At 40.3% G+C, this 19309-nt stretch overlaps 2 protein-coding genes across 14 annotated transcripts; one reads left to right on the top strand and one right to left on the bottom strand.

Moving 5' to 3' along the window:
- Window positions 1-157: 157 nt before the first annotated feature.
- On the top strand, window positions 158-2408 carry LOC6627039 (uncharacterized). Its single transcript, XM_002050682.4, has 4 exons — window positions 158-644; window positions 708-1118; window positions 1181-1579; window positions 1637-2408. Exons 1-4 carry the CDS (start codon window positions 242-244, stop codon window positions 2305-2307), a joined length of 1884 nt encoding a protein of 627 aa, XP_002050718.1. The 5' UTR covers window positions 158-241; the 3' UTR covers window positions 2308-2408.
- Window positions 2409-2459: 51 nt separating this feature from the next.
- Window positions 2460-19231, bottom strand: MESK2 (misexpression suppressor of KSR 2). Of its 13 annotated transcripts, none has more exons than XM_032436777.2 (9): window positions 18685-19231; window positions 14426-14691; window positions 13231-13636; window positions 9874-9969; window positions 8928-9121; window positions 8729-8849; window positions 7623-8187; window positions 7475-7559; window positions 2460-3951 (listed from the first exon to the last, which is right to left on the bottom strand). In XM_032436777.2, the coding sequence occupies exons 3-9, from the start codon at window positions 13452-13454 to the stop codon at window positions 3563-3565; spliced, it is 1674 nt and encodes a 557-aa protein (XP_032292668.1). In that variant the 5' UTR covers window positions 13455-13636; window positions 14426-14691; window positions 18685-19231; the 3' UTR covers window positions 2460-3562. The 13 variants fall into 13 exon arrangements, with proteins under 13 accessions (XP_032292668.1, XP_032292670.1, XP_032292669.1 ...); XM_032436779.2 differs by having other exon boundaries at window positions 13231-13632; XM_032436778.2 differs by lacking the exon at window positions 14426-14691.
- Between the last annotated feature and the right edge of the window lie 78 nt (window positions 19232-19309).

Raw genomic sequence — 19309 nt, 5'->3', positions numbered from 1 at the left:
TTAATTGCATTAAAAAACAGCCAACTATTGAATTGACAGCATTCAATCATAGCAAGTATGTAAATGCTGCTTGCTGTTCATAACATTTCAGCAACTGTTAACTGCTTGCCACTGTTATGCACGCCGTTCACACTAGTTCGCACTGGTTCCAAACATTGAACAGCTGAGCGAACTAAGAGATTTGACTTTTGCCAAAAAGCGCTAGAAACAGAAATATAAACAAAAAGCTAAGTTTATTAAAATGACAACATTCGATAGCAATGGCTGGAATGTGGATGAAACAGTTACGCTAATTGGCATTATAAAGTCCCTCAAAGAAGTCAACGGGCCGGGCAAACTGGACTGGCAGCATGTGGCCAACCAACTGGTCGAAAGCAAGACAACACCCAACGGACTCAGCAGAAGCATTCTGGAATTGCGCGACAGATTCAAGAAATTGCGAAATGATTACTTTACGGCACGCTATCGAAATCGTTCCTGTCAGTACTATAACTATCTGAACGATCTGCTCAGCGACGAGCTGTCGCCGCGCAAGCAGCGGGCCGAAACGGAGGAGGATGAGCCGGAGGAGCAGGAGCTGGAGCTGGACCCGGCCGAGGACATTAAAGTGGAGCACAAATATGCGCACACCTTGCAGCTGGAGTGTAGGCTATACTGATCATATATCTTACCTGGTCTTATAACCCATTTGCTTTTTGTTTCATCAGGCAACGGCGACACCACAAATCCGGGCTGCGCGGTTAAGGTGCCGCTGCGCTGCAAGTGGGTGGAGGGCGAGGTGGAGGCATTTCTGAACATCATCATCAAACACAAGCTGCAGGCGCCGCTGCTGCGCAAACGCAATGCCAAGGTGTTCAAGCTGCTCGCCCGGGAAATGGCCAAGCGTGGATTTGTCAAGCGGCCGGATCAGCTGCGCGTCAAGTACCACCAGCTGCGCCGACAATATGCAAAGGCCAAGAACGGCGGCGAGACGTTCGAGCATTTCGAGGATATGCACGCCCTGCTCAATGGCTCCGTGCAGCATGGCGAGAGCAGCGCCGGCGAGGGCGAGAGCGATTCAAATGACAGCGGCGAGGAGGATGTGGATGCTGCCAACGGCTCGGAGAGCGAATCGGAAGGTTCATTAAGCCGTCAGTCAAGCAAACTGCCAAGCTTTTATTTATGCTTTAATTCCTTGCAGGCGCCTTGGTGAGTGCCGCAATTCCCTCGAATGCGCGCGTCAAGTGGGCAGAGGGCGAGGTGGACGTATTCCTGGACATTATCACCAGCATGGGACTGCAGTCGGCGCTGTTGCGCAAACGCAATGCCAAGATCTTCAAGCTGCTCTCCAAGGAGATGGCCAAAAGATCGTTTGACAAAGCGCCCGAAAAGCTGCGCATCAAGTTCCAGCATCTCAGGCGGCAATACAACAAGGCCAAGAACGGCACCGGCGAAAGTTTCGAGCACTTTGAGGCCATGCACCAGCTGCTGAATCCCGCCAAGAAATCGAGCGCCGACACTGAACCGAATTACAGCAGCGGCTCCGAGAGCGATTACATTTACAGCGACGACATCGACGCGGAGACAACCCGACCCAATCGTAGGTGCACGGCATTCGCCAAGTTAAGATACTTTAATTGATCGGTCCGTTTTGCAGGCCATCCCGATACCTATTACTGGACGGATCATGAGGTGGATGCCTTTCTGGCCATCATCAAGCAACAGAATCTGTTTCGCGCCCTGGACGGCTCGAAGAAGCGCAACTTCAAGACCCTGGCCTACATCTCGAACATCCTGGCCAAGCAATCGTATCAGAGAACGCCGCATCAGTTGCGCAACAAGTTGCGCCTGCTGCTGCGTCGCTATCGCGAGGTGAAAAAGGATGGCATCAAAAATGTGCGCATGCTGCCGCGTCACTTCGAGATGTTCGACGATCTCATGCAGAAGAAGCGCACCACCAAGACCCAGGCAACTGGCAGTGTGACAGCAGCAAGTACAAATCAGGCTGGCACAAAGTCAGCGGCACTGGAGAGCGACAGCGATGCGAGCAGCTCCGGTTCCAGTTGCGATCTGTTGCGTGCCGCAGCCGAAAGCGAGGAGTACGAGGATACATTCGAGTTGCCGCCGGAGCCAACGCCGCTCGAGGTGCTGACCAACATAAGCGAGGGCCAAAAGCAGCTGCTGTCCACGCTGACCGAATCCCATGAGCGTTTCCTGCGGCAGCAGCGGGAAATGCAGACACAGTTCCTCCACGAAATGTCCAACATAATGCGGCAGGAGCGCGAGGCGACATTCCAAATGCTGAGAGAGTTGATCCAACCCAAGTGACTGAATAGTTAAATTAACTATATAATCCCATAAGTAGAATAAACACAGGCACAAACTTGTTTTAAGCTTCTAAAACTTTTATTAAATTGAATTTGAAGTTATTTGCAAAAAGTTCATTATTTATCTGTGTGGATCTCTTGTGTATTTAGTTGTTGTTTTTTTTTTTTTTTTTTTTTTTTTACCTAAGTTGCCTTTGTTGTTTGTTTTTGTTTTGTTTAATGCAATTCAGTATGAATTTCAATTATTTAGTTTTTTTAATAACTATTTAAGTTTATGTAATTTTGAGAGCTTCGTTTTTGATATGCTACATTGTTTTTTTGTTTTTTATTTATTTATTTTTTGCTCCTGGGATTAAGTTAATGTTGTATTTAATTTGTTTCAGTGTCCTTTTAACATTAAGCTTGTAATTATAATTTATTTATAATTATTTGTGTTTTGTTTTTAATTATTCTCACAACAACTAAGCAAGCTCTTCATAAAAAATACACGTACTTTTTTTTTATTGCATAATGTCTAGAATAGAAATCAAATCTCGCGTAATATTTATGCATATATTTTGTTGCTGTTGTTGTTGTTGTTGTTAATTCAATTGTTTAACTAAAAACCGACAACATATAATTTAATATAATGTATCTATGTGTATTTGCATATTTAACGCTCAGGCACAAAGTGTAAATTACAAATATTTCAATATTACTCGGCAATATATTGTTATTTTCCCTTTTGTTTTTCTTTTTTTTTGTTTCGTTTTGGTTTTGTTTTTTTTTTTGTGATTTTAATTAAAACAGAAACTAGACAAATTCGAACGGCATTTAATTCATTTGTATGTTGTTTGAGTAACATAAGTAGATAAATATCTTGTATAGGTAGCGGTGTCTTCGTTTTATCTCAATTGTTTTTTTTTGTTTTTATTTTGTGATTTTTCAATTTAATCTCTTGGAGCGCGGCTCGGCTTAAATCTACATTCAGGCGGCACTTGGCTGCTCTGGTCACACTGTCACAGTTGCTGGCGGCTAAAGCTTTGCTTGAGTTGGCGTCTGAGGCTGCTGCGCGGCTGCTGCGCGATTGCTGCTGCTGATACTGTTGATACTGCGTTTAGGTGTGTGTTTGTTTTGGTATATTTATACGTAGTTTATAACAACAATAACAGTGTGTATGTGTGTGTGTGTGTGTGTTTGTGTCTCGTCTCTTGCTCTCTTTGTTTGTGTGTGTGTGTGTGTGTGTGTGCTTGAGTATAAGAGTAGTTTTTAACAATCTAAGAGCTAATCGGCTCGGGCAGTGGATTCTCAGTGATGCGTATCTTGTTGCTTTGTGTGCCAAAGTAGAGCGTACCGGATGTATCAGTGGTCACATATGCCCGATTGCCATTCCCGTTGCCATTCTCCACATCCAGATCCTCTTCGCTATTCGGGTCATTTGCATTGTTGTTGCTGCTGCTGCTGCTGCTCATGCTGCTGCCACTGCAGTTGATGGCCGTCTCTCGCAGTCGATTGCCGACGCGCAAGCTTAGCTGCAGCTGGCGCTCTCGCTCTCTTTCCTGGGCGGCCTGCAATTGTTGCTCACGGAAGTTGGCAAAGAATATCGATGAATAGGTGTGATATTTGGTGCCGCAGGGAGAACTAGCCGGCGTTGACAGCGGCGTTGCTGTTGTAGTTGCAGTGTTGTAGTTGTAGTTGTAGTTGTAGTTGTTGTTGTATATATATTTTTTGTGGAGGGGGGGAAGGTAGTAGTAGTTTGGCTTTTGTTATTTACGTTACGTTACTTTTGGGCATGTTAATTGTAGTTGTAGTTATTGTTGTTGTTGTTTTTTTTATGGGTGTTCTTTTTACACGTTCTAAGGATTTGCTGCTGTTTTCATGTTTTCGTTTGTAGCGTGTAATATGTGTGCGTGTGCGCGTGTGTGTGTGTGTGTATTTGTGTGGGTGCATTGATGATGTTGCTTGGCCATTGTTTATCACTGGATGTTGCTGCGATTTGTTGCTGTTGTTGTTGTTGTTGTTGTTCTTGTTGTACTAGCTGCTGATGAGCTTTTTGATGATGATGTTGGCGAGGCGTTTATGAGAGATGTTGATGATGAGAGCGAGACAGAGAGCGCGCTGCATGCACTTAACTGATTGGTGAGAGTAGGGCGCCACCTGCTGTCAGCTGCTGTGAAGAGACAGAGACTCGAAAAAACCAGAAACAATAACAGAGGGAGAGAGAGAAGAAAGAGCGAGCGAATTTGTGCATTTGCTCAGCTTAAATGATTTTGGATTTGGAAATCGTTGACTTTGTTCTTTTATTTAGAATTCAAATACACAACAAAAGCTTACAATTTGTGAAATTTTTGCATAGCTCCATTTAAGATAATATATATATTGTATATAGTATATATATCTTTATATATTGGTATTTTTTGTTCATTTTTTTTTGTTGTTGTTGTTTTTGTTTAGTTTTGTATATAGCATTGTCTTGTATGTATATTTGTATATGTTAGGTATAAATATAAACTTATTGCTTTAATATATTTACGCATTGCATATGTCTGTGTGTGTGTGAATGTGTGTTTGTGTGTGTGTGTAAGTCTAAGCAACGAGCGCCCAAGTACAGCTCAACTCTTGAGGCATATGAAACAAATCAAGAATACACACAAAATAATATGTGTAATGTTTTTATTTTAACAACTGTATTTGTTGTTAAATGTATACAACAATTTACACTTATGTATACCTCAGCTATATACATACATACGTAATAACTAAATGTAATAATAAAAAAAAAATGAATAACATAATACACAATATAAGAAGCAACAATTAGAAGTGAAAAGAAAACGGAGAATTGCAGTTAATAAAAAAAAATACATACATAAAAGCGCCAAAAAAGCTAAAGCTTCAACTTGTTGCTGTTTCTATCAGTGTGGGTGTGTGTGTGTGTTTCCTTGTTTTCATAGATGTATGTATATGTGTGTGTTGGTCTCAGCGTGCTGTGCTTTCATCTTTGTTTCAGTGTCTTCCAATTTCTCTCACTCGTGTTTGCCCGCGGCCACGCCCTTTCCAACTCCAATTTAGGCGGCGGACTGCTCTCATTGCACGCAAAGCTCAATTTGCGTGGAGCTGCTCCGACTGGCCGCTGAGATTTTGCGTGCCAGCTTTTGCAGTGTGCCCACAGCTACGCATTGTAAATGTTAACGGTTTATATCATTTCAAATATTGCGTGTAAATAAACAAAACAAATAAAACATCAAATAAATTGAATGTACGTATATGCCATGTATCAGGAAAATAAAGGTGCTTTGTGTGTGTGCAGGAAATAAACGAAATACTAGTTGCAAACAAATAAAAGTAGTGAGAAAAATATAGAGCAGCTGCTGTACTGTTTAGGGTAGGGTATTCTATAGAACTCATAAACCAACTACGTGTCGCATTGTTTGTCACTTGCAGCCGAAAGCTTTCACACACACACGCATTGACAACACGCACGTGTCAGAGTCAGCGCTTCCCATGCCGCATTGTATGCAAGCTTTTCAAAGCTCACCAATACTAGCGCAGGCAAATGACAAACAATTTTATAAGTATGTGTGTGAGTGTTAAGCATTGCCTACTTTTTGTTATATATATATTTAATTTTTTTTATCAATTAATTAGCTAAATGCATTTCAACTATGTTTTTTGATTTTGTTTTTTTTTTTTTGTTGTAGCCATTTTCTACTGAGGTTTCTCGGAGACTATTTGCCATGGGAGTTTTTTGTCAGTTAGTTTGTTGTGTGTGTGTGTGTGTGTGTGTTCGAGTGTACAAATATACATACCATATATTAATATAGTTTATTATTGTTGCATTTGATTATCGATAAGAGAAAATTAATTGAAGAAATAAAAAAAGATAAATTCAAAAATCGAATTTAATGATGCAGAAAAATTCGACATCGTTTTAAACATTCAAAATGAATTTCGTTTCGATAAAAAGGTTATTATTATTATTTTTATTGAGGTTCATATCGGCGCCCAAGGTCATGTGCATTATGGTATTCAGATGGATGCATGACAGGAGAGGCAGGCGAGAGGATGTTCGGCCAGGCGTTTTACAAGATATTTTCGTATGTGTGTATTTTTTGATATTGCGTGTCATGTTTTTTGTTTTTTGTTTTTAGAGAGAGAGGAACAAATTTCATTGTTGTTTTTGTTGTTGTTGTTTGTATGTTGTTTAGCAAAAAACAAGCAGTTTGGAGAAAGGAAAAAGAAATGAAAAACAAAGTAATGAACATATTGAAATATCTTTTCTTCGTTTTGTTTTAAATTTTTGTTGTTGTTGCGAAAATGCATTTGTTACGTATTCTGTTTTTTTTTTGTGTGTCTTTTCGGGGTCTGCTCTATGTGAAGAAAGTCTTTAACAACAAATTTTGGGGCACATGTAAAAAGTAAACGCTTGATTTTCAACAACTTTTTTCAATTTTTATTTAAATAGTTTTTATTTATTTATTTTTTTTTTTTTTTGATTTTTTTTAAGCGTACAAATATTTTGGCTAACAAACATATTACGAATTAACTTCGTTTTGTTAATAACTTTTTTTTTATTTTGCCAATTCATAATACTTATATAAAATTTTGAACAATTTTTATAATTTGCTTGTTTTCTCAAATTTGTTTTTTTTTTTAGTAGTTGAAAAGCTTTTGTTTTTACTAATGAGATCTTCAATACGCAAACATGAGGCTTTAGACTAGGTTAGTTAAAGTATTTGGGAAGAGAAGGCGACTTTGTGTAACTCTATGGGAAATATGCTCTAGTGTAGGCTCTGGAGCTGCACTTTGATTGTGATGAGTGGAGTTTTTCTATTGGAGAACAACTTTGCGATTGTCTGAACGAGAGAGCGTCTTGAATACTGCATGGAATTGAACTGAACTGAACTGAATAGAGTTTTTTTTTTTTTAGTGGTAGCAGCTATCTTATAGATATTATTGATTTGGCTCATTCGTTTTTGAGGTTCGAATTGAGGTTTGGTATTGAAACTTTGACTAGAGTAGAGTAGCAGTTAGATTGTAGTAGGTGGTAAGTAGATTGTTTATAGTAGTAGATTTTTTTAGTTTGTTGTTGTAGCAGATAGGTTGAGAGGGGTAGGGCGGGTTGGTGTTGTTGGTGGTGGTGGTTCAGTTGTTCAGTTTTTGTGTGCTATTTAGTCTCTAACACTTACCATAGCCCTCGCCCTGCAAGAACAGCCGAAAGGCCTCAGCCAGCTTAGCCGGTTGCTCCTCCAGCACCATGGCGCAATCCGAGATCTGTGGCAAAAATTTCATTTAGTTTTCAGTTCGATTACAAATAACACTTTTGCACTGTTGAACCTTCATCCAGGATGAGTTGGTTGGATCCAAGCGGCCATTGAATGTCACCGTATCGTCCACGTGCGGCGAAAGCGAACCGGTTATATTGATAACCGGCATCTTAAGCGTGGTCGCTGCCGTCTCTGCACCAGGTGTGCCCGGAGGTGTGCGCGCCAAATGTAAGTCGTTGCGATGTATGTACGCATTGATGAGCATGGCCAGGTTAGTGGGATTGACGCCGCGCTCGAAGTGCTGCTTGTACATCTGCACCAGATCGTGATTGCGCTCCTCCGGATTGCGGCCGAAATGATGCCACATCAGATAATCGATGACGCCCTGTGTCATGCCCTTGGTGCGCAAAAAGCGCGCATTGAAGCTCTGATAGCCCCATTCGATCCAGCCCGATTGCGTTGACACACAGTTGATTAGGCACAGTGCGCCCACCTTATCCGGATTACCATGAGCGAAACGTGCCAATATATTGGCGCCGGCACCAACGCCAAAGCCAATCACCGACTTCAGCCCGAAATGCGAGAGCACAAACAGCAGCTGTGCTGCCAGCTCATCCATGGTTGGATACACATAGCTGCAAAGGCGAAGATATCGATTTAGATAAGATTATGAAACAATGACAGCAGCTTTAAGTGAAAGCTAAACAATAGGAACTTGTAGCTGCACAAGCTTTCAGCCTTAACTGAACTTGGTCGAGTAGGCTTACAATACCCTAGAGCTTCCATGAGCTTCAAAAGCTTTTCAATGCTAATTAGGTAGTTTTCTCTCCTAAAATAAATCCTTTTATAGTCTTGCATGTGCTTTCAAAGCTTTTTTGAAACTATTTTAAATTCTATTCTATTCTACAATCACAATCACAATAACTAATATAGTTGCTTCCTGTGCTGTGTTGCTAATTGCTTTCGTTTTGGACAAGAAAACACAACAGCATTTTATTTAATCTGAAGCTTTCACGTAATTGTTAAAAGTTGCCTCAATTAAAAAGGAAAATTAATTGCTCTTCACATTAATTTTCATACACTTTTTACGGTATTTCTTTGTTGACTTTTTGCATAACTTTGTAATCGGTCTCTAGAGTGTAAACGCCAACCTGGGCAATTATTTGTACAACTTACTCCTCTGGCAATGTAGGCGCGCCCTCCTCCTGTCCGGGTGCCGTAACATGATACACACAAAAGTTCTCCAGCAAACCGCGCATGACTGGATAATTGAAGAAGCCAGCGAAACTGGTGGCATCTGTTTGAAGTCAAAATGAAAATGAAAATGAAATATGCGTTGGCTCAGATGCTCGTGGCGTCAATTGTGAGAACTCACAGTTGAGTCCCAGATCGTGGTAGGTGACTATGGCCGGCTTTGAGGTGTCGCCCTGTATGGCGACATGTATGTCGCCCTTGTCTGTGGGCACACGTCGCTGTTCGCAGGCCTCCAAAATGGAGCCGCGTGCATTGGGAAATTGCAGCTGCACCGAGCGCAGTTCGATGTCATCCATGGGATCGACGGGCATGGTGCTAAATATGAACAAAATGTATAGAAATAGATGCAGTTTAGCACAGATAGTTCAGTTGCTTAACATATTAACTATGCATATGAGTTTTGTTTTTTTTTTTTTATTATTATTCATGTGAATGGGTCACTCGTAAACTTGCATCCGGCGGGCCGCTTGGTTCGGTGCTGGGCATCTTCGGGCTCTACTTTATTGGGCTCTAAGGCTACAAAAATGAGTTGAATTTGAATCACACGCAACGCGTCTAAAGGCTACGTAACTAAATTACAAATTGCAAACGAAACTCAGGTAAATACTATAAAGAATTTTATGCAATATTTGTTCAACATTCAAATTATGTACGAGTTGCGGTTTCACAGAGATTGAGATTGAGAGAGAGACGGGCGGATGCGTTTGTTATTGTTATTGTTATTATTATTTTTAATAACTATAATTATTATTTGTTGTTAGTTTTTTTTTTGTCAAACTCAAAAGTTATCGCTATGCAAAATACTTACAATTACTTTAAAGTAAAACGAAATGAAGGCAAAACACAGTCTAAAGTGAGTTATGCGTAGGTATTCAATTTTCTTAAATAAAAATAACTATATAAAAGAACAAAATTTGTGTTACTTGTTTTTGGTTGTGTAGCGTGAGGGGCGGGGCATTACGCGGCATATATAATTATTATATATATATATATATATATAAATATCTTACACATGATATGGGGAAATCGGGTTCGTTAACGATTTGGCTGTTTGTTGTGTTGCTTACCCCAGCAGATGTGCCTCCTCGGCAGTGTGTGTTGGTGCTGATGGCATCTTGGTGTTCAGTGTCTTACCAGTTTTGTCGCGGTCTCTGAAATAAATACTATGAGCATGCAAGCAAAAAAAAGGAAACAAACGAAAACACGAATCGAGATAGAGAGATAGAGAGAGAGAGAGAGAGAGATAGAGGCGATTCGCTTGCTCAAACAAAAGAAAAACTTATTTTTCATTTTTCTCAATATTTCAAAGAAAAACAAAAAACAAATTTCATATATGTACGATTATAATCAGCTAATTACACACTAAGTATGTATGTCTGGTATATATATATATATGTATATAGACGAGTTTGTTCATGTTAAGAGAGTTGTAGTTTGCCCAGAAGAGAAAGAGTTGCGAATTGTGATAAGGCAACGATTTGTTGTTATGAGAATGCCTTTTGATGAGATTCGAGTTTAAGATTGAGCATGAAAATATGAAAATATAGCTAGACGAGTGCTCGTGCTATACAAGTACAACAACAAAAATACACAGTAAACACTTTTCACGTTACGTAAAACTAAATAAATGAGTCACGCAATGCCACACGGAGTAAAATGTCGACGACAACGAACAACAGAAAAACAGCAAACAACTGGCGCCACAAATATGAGCTCTCCCAAGTCCTACCTCACCTCACCTCACCTCACCACGCAGAAACAAACTAATTCCGCTGAGCTTAATGCCTAACCACCAGACCGTGTGTCTAGCTAACTTGGCCCACAGCATTTTGGCCAGCCTGAATACTTATGCTTATACTATATACGCACACAATTCTGTGCTGAAAACTCAATTAGCTGTTGCACTTATGCGAGCCTCTAATCCTCTGGGGACCAGATTATCCCAGCTCTGTGCACACATCCTGACTGTTAAGCATCTTTAAATAAGCCATGTGCTGATTTATTTACTAAAACTGGTTTCATTAAAGCTGGAACAAAGCTTATCTAACCAAGCTTCCATAGAATATGGGCAAGAGGCTAAATCTTATCTGCATCGGACCTATAAAACATATAGCTGCTGTGGAAACTGGATAGAAAAGGCGAAAGAGAAGAGTAACAGCAAGCAGACAAAGAAGAGAGAGAGAGAGAAGACATCAAAGAGCAAAGAAAAAATGGAGCGCAGAGAGAGAAGAAAGAATGAGAGAAAGAGAACGGAGAAAATAGAGAGCACAGAATGAATAGAGCAGAGAAAAATAAGAGTAAGAGTGAGAGAGAGGGAGAGAGAGAGAAGAGTAAGAGAGAGAGAAGAGTAAGAGACAGAGAGAAGAGTAAGAGAGAGAGAGAGAGAGGTATGAGAGAAGAGTAAGAGAGAGAAGAGTAAGAGAGAGAGAGAGAGGTATGAGAGAAGAGTAAGAGAGAGAGAGAGAGAGAGAGAGAAGAGTAAGAGAGAGAGAGAGAGAGAGAGAAGAGAGAGAGAGAGAGAGAGAGAGAGAGAGAGAGAAGAGAGAGAGAAGAGAGAGAGAATAGTAAGAGAGAAGAGTAAGAGAGAGAAGAGTAAGGGAGAGAGAAGAGTATGAGAGAGAGCGAGAGAGAAGAGTAAGAGAGAGCAGAGTAAGAAGGGAGTCAACTGAGAGGGAGCATAAGACACTTTTTTCTATCACAACACAATTTAACACACACACACACGTATAAGCACTTGACTAAAATTCGGCAAAATTGCCTAGCCCCACTTGAATTTTTGAGAATCGCATAGAACGACCCTAAACGTCTTACTTCACAAATACACACAAACACCTAGGCTGCAGGCTGCTTTCCTTAGTCAACGGCTGCGATGCTATTAGATTTAACATTTTCAGTAAAACTTCGGGTTCATAACCATCAGTAGCACAAAATACCAAATCGAAGCCATTTTCGAGGTAATTGGAACTATATAGAGGTAAGTTTATGGCATTTTTAAGTTCGGTAAAACAAAAACAATCACTAAGAACAACAGAACCCAACTGCTAAAAACATGCAAAATCTGAACACCTATAGCATATATCTCCGGTAGCCAGGATCAGTTAGGCAGCTTTATTTCTGCTTAGGTATTTAGGACTTTTCATTAAGCCAGCCCCAAGCACGATTGGGCTTAATGAAAGTCGTGGCGGCGAGCAAAGCCTCTCTATAATAACAATAATAGCTCACAATCAGATTAATTGAGCGATTTAATATTCCACGAACTATGCGTGTACGGGCTGTACCTACATACATATGCACTTTCCAAGGGGTCCTATTAATAGCCTGCCCCAAATCAGCGAACACAGTTTAAAGCCATCAAAAATTCCCTTCGCTTTCCGAGTTAACACGCAATGCTCTGCAGGAGGGGGTAAGGGCTGGCTGTGCCCGGTAAAAATATATATATATATATATATATATGTATGTATATAAATAAACACATACCGTTAATCAGAAGTTTGAAACTTGCTGTTGCTTTCTACAGTTGCTTAAGTGCACTCGCGTATTATTTGCTTTTGGTGCTTCGCTTTAAGCGCACGGCGCCAGACTTGAAACGGTCAGCAACAGCAACGAACCGGTTAGGACCGGTGAGACCCACACAGAACCTGAGAAATGCTGCACAGCGAAAAGTGCAATGACTGAAGTGTAAACAGAGCTTTAACTCTTGAGCTTTAGTCGTTCACACACACACACACACACACACATACATATGCATGCGTTAATTGAGTGCAATCTGTGTGGGCGTGCGTGTGTGCGCTGTGTCACCGTTACGGAAACATTAATTAAAGCACTTGATGATGATGATGGCCGCAATAAACATAAATAAAATTGAAAAGAACGAGTACTTAAAAGAGTATCTCTTGCGGACAGAAATAGAACAAAAATCAAGCACAGTTAGCGGTTGACTAAATTACGGTACATCGTTGCCGTCCAATTGTCTGACTAGACAGCGATTTTTGGGAATTTGACTGCACTCTAAAGCTTTGGCATGTTGTATTGACAAAACTGCAGGCGGGCTCTGACCTTGAGCCAGGGCTAACTCAGCAATAAATGTGAAGAAAGTTCCGCCCGTGTTGTTGTTAAATTGATGATGTAACTGAGAGAGCGAAATGTGAGCAATATATACATACGTATACACAGTATAAGATAATAATACACATATTTATAAGAGTACATATGTACATTTGTGCACTTTGGACAAAATCAAAAGTATGCAAATGATCCTTACGCAAACACAAAAGGCTCTCACGCACATGCATCGCAATTAAAGCTGTGTGCTCGAAATAACGTTAAAGTAACGAAAAGCACATCAACAACAACAACAACAATGATTAGTAGTAGTAGTAGTAGTAGAAGAAAAGAGTATAAGTTTGTGCGCTTGTTTCACTTACCTGGCACCACCACCAACAATGACCACCGGTCGCTCCATGCGCACCAGCTCCTCGCTATCGCTTGGCGAGGATTTGATCGCCTGACCAATTGCACGTTTCATGCTTTCAAAGACGGAGGTGGGCGACGCTGCATGTGGTTCTGTGGTGGACTGATAGATGGCGCTGCCATTGCCATTGCCATTCGTTGCCGGCAGCGACACATAGCCGCCCTCTGATTGCGGCATTGTTTGTGTTTTTTTTTTCTTCTTTTTTTTTTTTGCTTACTTTCTTTCGTGTGCTCTAGTTGTGCTCTTTATATTACGTATATATGTTATGTGTGTGTGGGCCTGTCACTCTCTCGCACTTCCACAATACTTAGCCTGCTCTGTGAGGTTTTCATATGCAGATAAAACTCTCAGTGCGCTGTCTGTGCATGTAAGTGTGTTTGTATATGTGTGCGTGTAGGTGAGTGCATGCAATTTGTGCACGTGTGTGTGTGTGTGTGTGTGTGTGTGTGTGTGTGTGTGTGTGTGTGTGTGTGGGTACATTCGATATGTGTTGTTTTTTTGTTGTGGGCATACAAATCATATAAACAATGCGTTCGTTTGGTGAATTTGTCACGTGATTCATCAGCAGGCAGTCACAGGCAGCAGGCAGCCGTTGTTGCCACATAATATACACACGCATATAATACATATATATATATATTATATGATATATACAAAAGATATCCATTCGTCAGTTGCAGCAGCACGCACAATAAACATAAATCAAATAAATCAAGAAAAAAAAGAAATAAATTATAATCTAAAATAACAATCAACGATATCACGCAATACAATGTTAAGCTCATGTTCACTCTTATTAACAGTAGAAGAGCGCAGCCATTAACAGCATTTGCAATTAACATACACATGTCGTGTTAGGCTAAATGATCAAATTGAGAGCAAATTGAGTTAAAAATGCAGTTATATTCTTTGTGGTAAGAGCATAATGAATACATTATGATTGAGAAAAGCAAACACCTCAATGTGGTTAGTAAGTGTGGAGCAGAAGCAGAAGCAGCAGCAGCAGCAACAACAACTACAAGAACAATAATTGTATTTGGCGTCAAAGTTCGTACTTGTAACAAGATATGCAGGCCAAACCAAGGCTCAAACACACGCACACACACATACAGATATGTAGAGAGAGAGAGTAGGAGAGAGACACTCACACACACACAACGACGCACACATGTTGCAGTCTGGCAACCACCGCAGCACTCAGCTACTCTCCGCTCTGATTACCCCCGCTGGCTCGCTCGCTCGCTCGTTCACTCAATGTGCATTACATTAACCCAGTTCCAGTTCTATGCGGCAAATGGTGCTGCTCTGCGGTTTGCCCAAGGGTCTCTTCTCCAAAAAGCTCTGGTCACATGGAATTTTGCACAGCAATTCAGAGATCTGGCTGCTGATTAAATGCGTCACCGAAATTTCAACACTTCAAACAAGCAAAAATTAATACATTCCAAAAAAATAATAAAAATATAAATAAAGCACAACTGATAATCAAAAGCCAACACGATGACGTAAACTTGACGACATGAAACAAAATATAAAGCATACTATAAAAAAAAAAAAAAAACTCGGCTATGAAAATATTGCGTCTTAGCTATAAAAAAAAACAACAACAACAACAAAAAATGGCTGCAAATTGAGAACTTTTAGCCAGGTCAGAACCCATCAAACAAAAGGGTTGGGCAACTGTCCGAAATCCAAGTGTGAATCCGAAGGGATAACATTCACACACACACACACACACACACATATGTGTGTGCTTGTGTGATTTTACAGTTAGTTATCTATTTATTATGCAAAACTAACGACGTCGTTTCTCATTCTGGTTCACATTGCTGCGCTTAGTTGTTGCTGCATAAATTTATAATAATAGCAATAAAAAAAAACAACAAAAAACCAAAAACTTTTTCCATAAAAGTCAAAGCGAAACGCAGATTTAAGTAAAGCAAACAAAGCGCACAAAACGTTGATTGTATCTCGGGTACTTGAATAACGAGTCATTCTGCCATTCTGATAAATATGTACATACATATATGTCGAAACATTTTCTATTGCTGCACTCACAAATACCCTGTACTTTACTATAAAGAATATATACTTAATATACTAAATAGATACCAAATTGTATACCAAATTTGATGGTACCTGCTTTAGATTTGCCAATATACATACAAATCAAAACAGTTTTATTGCTGCACTACAGATACCCTGTAATTTTAACTATATTCAAAAACGATGCTTATGGAAATTGTATTACACATTTTGTGACTTTTGCTATAGATTCAACGATATGTATCTATATATCGAAACAGTTTTATTGCTGGACTAGCAGATACCCTGTAATTACGTCTTTAACTATATTTAAAAACGATGCTTATGAAAATTGTATAACACATTTTGTGGCTTTTGCTATAGATTCAACGATGTGTACCTATATATCGAAACAGTTTAGTTTCTGCGCTAGCAGATACCCTGTAATTAAGTCTTTAACTATATTAAAAAACGATGCATTTGGAAATTGTATACCAAGTTTAACAGCGCTTGCTTCAGATTTGACAATATGTACCTATATATCGAAACAGTTTAGTTGCTGTACTAACAGATACCCTGTAATAAAGAATTCTGTTCTGTTCTGTATTTCATATATCAAATTTGCTAGCTCTACCAATATCTCAGATAGCACAGTTTATAGATAAATGTATATGCCCATTCCATACAGGGTATGCAAATTATAGCATACAGTCAGAATCCCATTGTTAGTTTCTAAGTGCAAGTCAATTTAACAGCTGTAATCTCAGCTGAATTCATTAATGTTGCTTATCAATTACAAAGTGGGGCGAACAAGCTGATTGTCCGAAAGGTAATTAAAAAAAAATATAAATATATATATAATTATATATAAAGCGAGCGACAAGTAAGCGTTACTTAATTTCGTTGATTTAATCAGAATTTCCTTGAATTACTTTTTGAGTAAATTGCAGATTGTAAAACAAAAATTGAGCCTATATAGAACGCAATGCACAGCAACCTTTGACCTTTCGGCCTGAATTATGGCTGCAAATCCACTTGGAATGATTTTATGGGCAACGGAACGTAGCTATAAAGACGACGGCCCCGCATTCCGCACCCTCAGTCAGTAACATTTGCATATTAGATACTATATGGACTTTATATTGGCCTTGTTTAACTGGGCAATCGGGCCAAGCCTGCGGGTTCTACACAATGGCAATTCCGATAATTGCCACGAGCGGAGGTCGAGAGTGTGCGCCATTTATGGCAAATTATTCATAATTACAATTGCATCAGCGAACATTGTGAAAAATTACCAATTGGCAAAATGGGCGGCAGCTACAAGAGTTGAAGCTGGCCAAAGACAAGAAGGTGAAAATGTGCACTGAGCGAAAAAGATGTGCACAACTTTTGTCTCTTCAAACTCTTTAGCTTAGCTTGACAATTGCATTAACTGCCAGTTAAATGTGTACGCGTTGACCAACACTGTTGCAGTTGCAGTGTTGCTGTGTTAGTGTGCTATAACTTTTAATGTTAGCTGAAGAACTCTTGGCTGGGTTTCCCTGAACAACATTTCATTATCAGAAATATCAATCAGCTGCTTGATTTGTTTGTTGTTTTTCCAATAAGTGTGAAGAATAACTTACAGCTTGAGAAAAAAGTGTTGTATAATAATATAAGAAAATACTATTTGCTTGCGACTGTCAAGAAAAATGCTTTTCCGCTCAGTTAACCGCGATTGGTCCAACTGGATCTTGCCTTGAGCTCTTTTCGCTTAAGTTAGTTGGCAATTTCGCGCCGTGTATTTGCGCGGATATCGACAATTTGGCAGGTCGCCATGGCAACCGTTGGCAGGTCAACAGCAATCGCACTTGCAACACGCGGCAACAACAAAGCCAAATGCGTGTAGACGATTGCCAGAGAATATAACGGAGTTGCCTCCAGCCTGACCAAACGGGCCAACGGATATTGTTGGCCTGCGGCAACGGCAATTGCAGACGGCCAGCAAATATTTTTGTATAACATAAATAAATTATATCAATAAATTCAAGGATATTTTGTGTGACGTGTCCTCTGCTGAAACAAATTGCAGCGCACAAGTGCAAATTATATTCAAATAAGTGTGCATGGCGGCAACTGAGTGGGGTGGAGGGAGGGAGGGGTAGAGGGGCAGGTACAAAATCCCATAAAGGAAATGTCACGCTACATGGCAAAAGCCGCGGGGCTTACTGTAAGCGCTGCGAACGTCACACTTACACAGACACACGTATGTGTGTGTGTGTGTGAAGAGCAGGACGAGAACGTCAACAACGTAGTTCCTGGCCATGTGTGTGTGTGTGTGGGTGCAGGTTGCTTTACTGTTACGTGTTTGCAATCGATTTGAGAGTTACATAAAAACACAGCAAGGCAGCAGGAGTGTGTAGAAGAGAGCGAGAGAGAGAGAGAGAGAGAGACGGGTAGAGCGAAAAGCAATTTGGCAATTTGTGATGGACTCGTAAAGTTAGGTTAACTGACCTACGCGCCATATTAAATATGCAGGCAAGTTAAACAACAATGTCAAATAAAAGCAACGGTTATTTGTAGAAGCCGACAACGACGACGAGGGCGGCGGCGGCGGCGGCGACGCTGGCGCCGCAGTGTTAACAGCGCCCAATGGAGCCGCAGAAGCAATAAAACTCAAACAAACAACAGCAAGGAGGAAGCAAGGCGAAAACATCGAGTGAAACTTTCTGGGTCTGCGTTACGTCAGAGTCATTTGGGGCTTGTCAAAATTAACAGCATAAAGCAAATCAAAAGCATAACAGTAGAAAAAACTATAAGATGCATTGCTAGATAAATGTGGCAAAGCAACAACAACAACAACATGCACAGCAACATTAACATGCAATGTAATGTCTAACAGGCAAATGTTAACTACCGCTAAAAGCTCAAAGTTCAGCTGCGAGAGAGCTGAGTGTGTGCTAATTAAAAAAGCAAAAAAAAAAACCAACAAAAAGATGAATGCAAATGATAAAATTGATGCAAAATGATGCAGCGCTTTGTGAATAGAATGGGCGAAGAGAAACTGACGAAGGGGGGCATAGTAATAGTTGCAGTAGTAGTTTGTGTAGAAGGAGCAAAAGTGATAAAAGCAACAACAGCAGCAGAGCAAGATTAACAGGCGGCGGCAGTGGCAGGTAGCGGGGGCTCTTCACGCGCCAGGCCGTTGTATGAGAGTGCATGTGTGTGTGTGCGCTTTGTATGTCGTGTGATTTGTCTCTGCCTGGCGCAGTATTGGGCTGTTGTTGTTGTTGCATTTATTTTTTTTGATATTATCACTTTGACTGTTATTAGCATGTTGTGTCGGTGTGCGTTGATATACGTGTTTCTGTGTGTGTGTGTGTGTGCGCTGGACACCAAGACTCACCTGACGTTCGTTCTGCTTGTGTTTCCTTTTGTAGAACTTCCAGCGAACAACAACAACAACAACAGTTAGAGTAACACAAATCAAGTGGTTCGGCGGGGGGTAGACGGGATCTGGGCAGCAGTTTAATTACAAATTTGTGGAAATTTACTGATGTGCGCGTTTGTTGTTGTTGCTTTCAGTTTTCTTGGCAGTCTTTTTGCTTATTCTTTTGCCTTAACAAAACTGGCAACTCGGTGTATGCGTATGTAGTTAACTGGCACGCACAACAACAGCAACAACAATAAGAAGAACGAATACTCGCGGTGCCCTTTTCTATGAAAAAATCAATATTTGTTTGGTTTCGCGTTTACACTTGTGTAATTTGATGCTGTTTCGCGCACGCCCACACACAGACACTGTCGCTATGCTGCATTGGATTTATTAAGCTGTTTGTTGAACACTAATTCGTTGTTGTTTGTCACAATAAGAGTAAATTTAAATTAAAATTTTTGTTTGACTAAACTGCGAACAACTCAACTCGATTATGGTGCACGCGCCAGTGTGACCAGATTGCGATTGCAGAAAAATGTGCCGATTCTTTTCATTCGGCAAATGCTATCGAATTGTGGTGGCTGCTCGATAACAG

This window comes from Drosophila virilis, chromosome 5 (genome assembly GCF_030788295.1).
Source record: "Drosophila virilis strain 15010-1051.87 chromosome 5, Dvir_AGI_RSII-ME, whole genome shotgun sequence".
Classification (NCBI taxonomy): Eukaryota; Metazoa; Arthropoda; class Insecta; order Diptera; family Drosophilidae; genus Drosophila; species Drosophila virilis.
The sequence above is the reverse complement of the archived record's forward strand: the minus strand, read 5'-3'. Positions and strand labels throughout refer to the sequence as shown.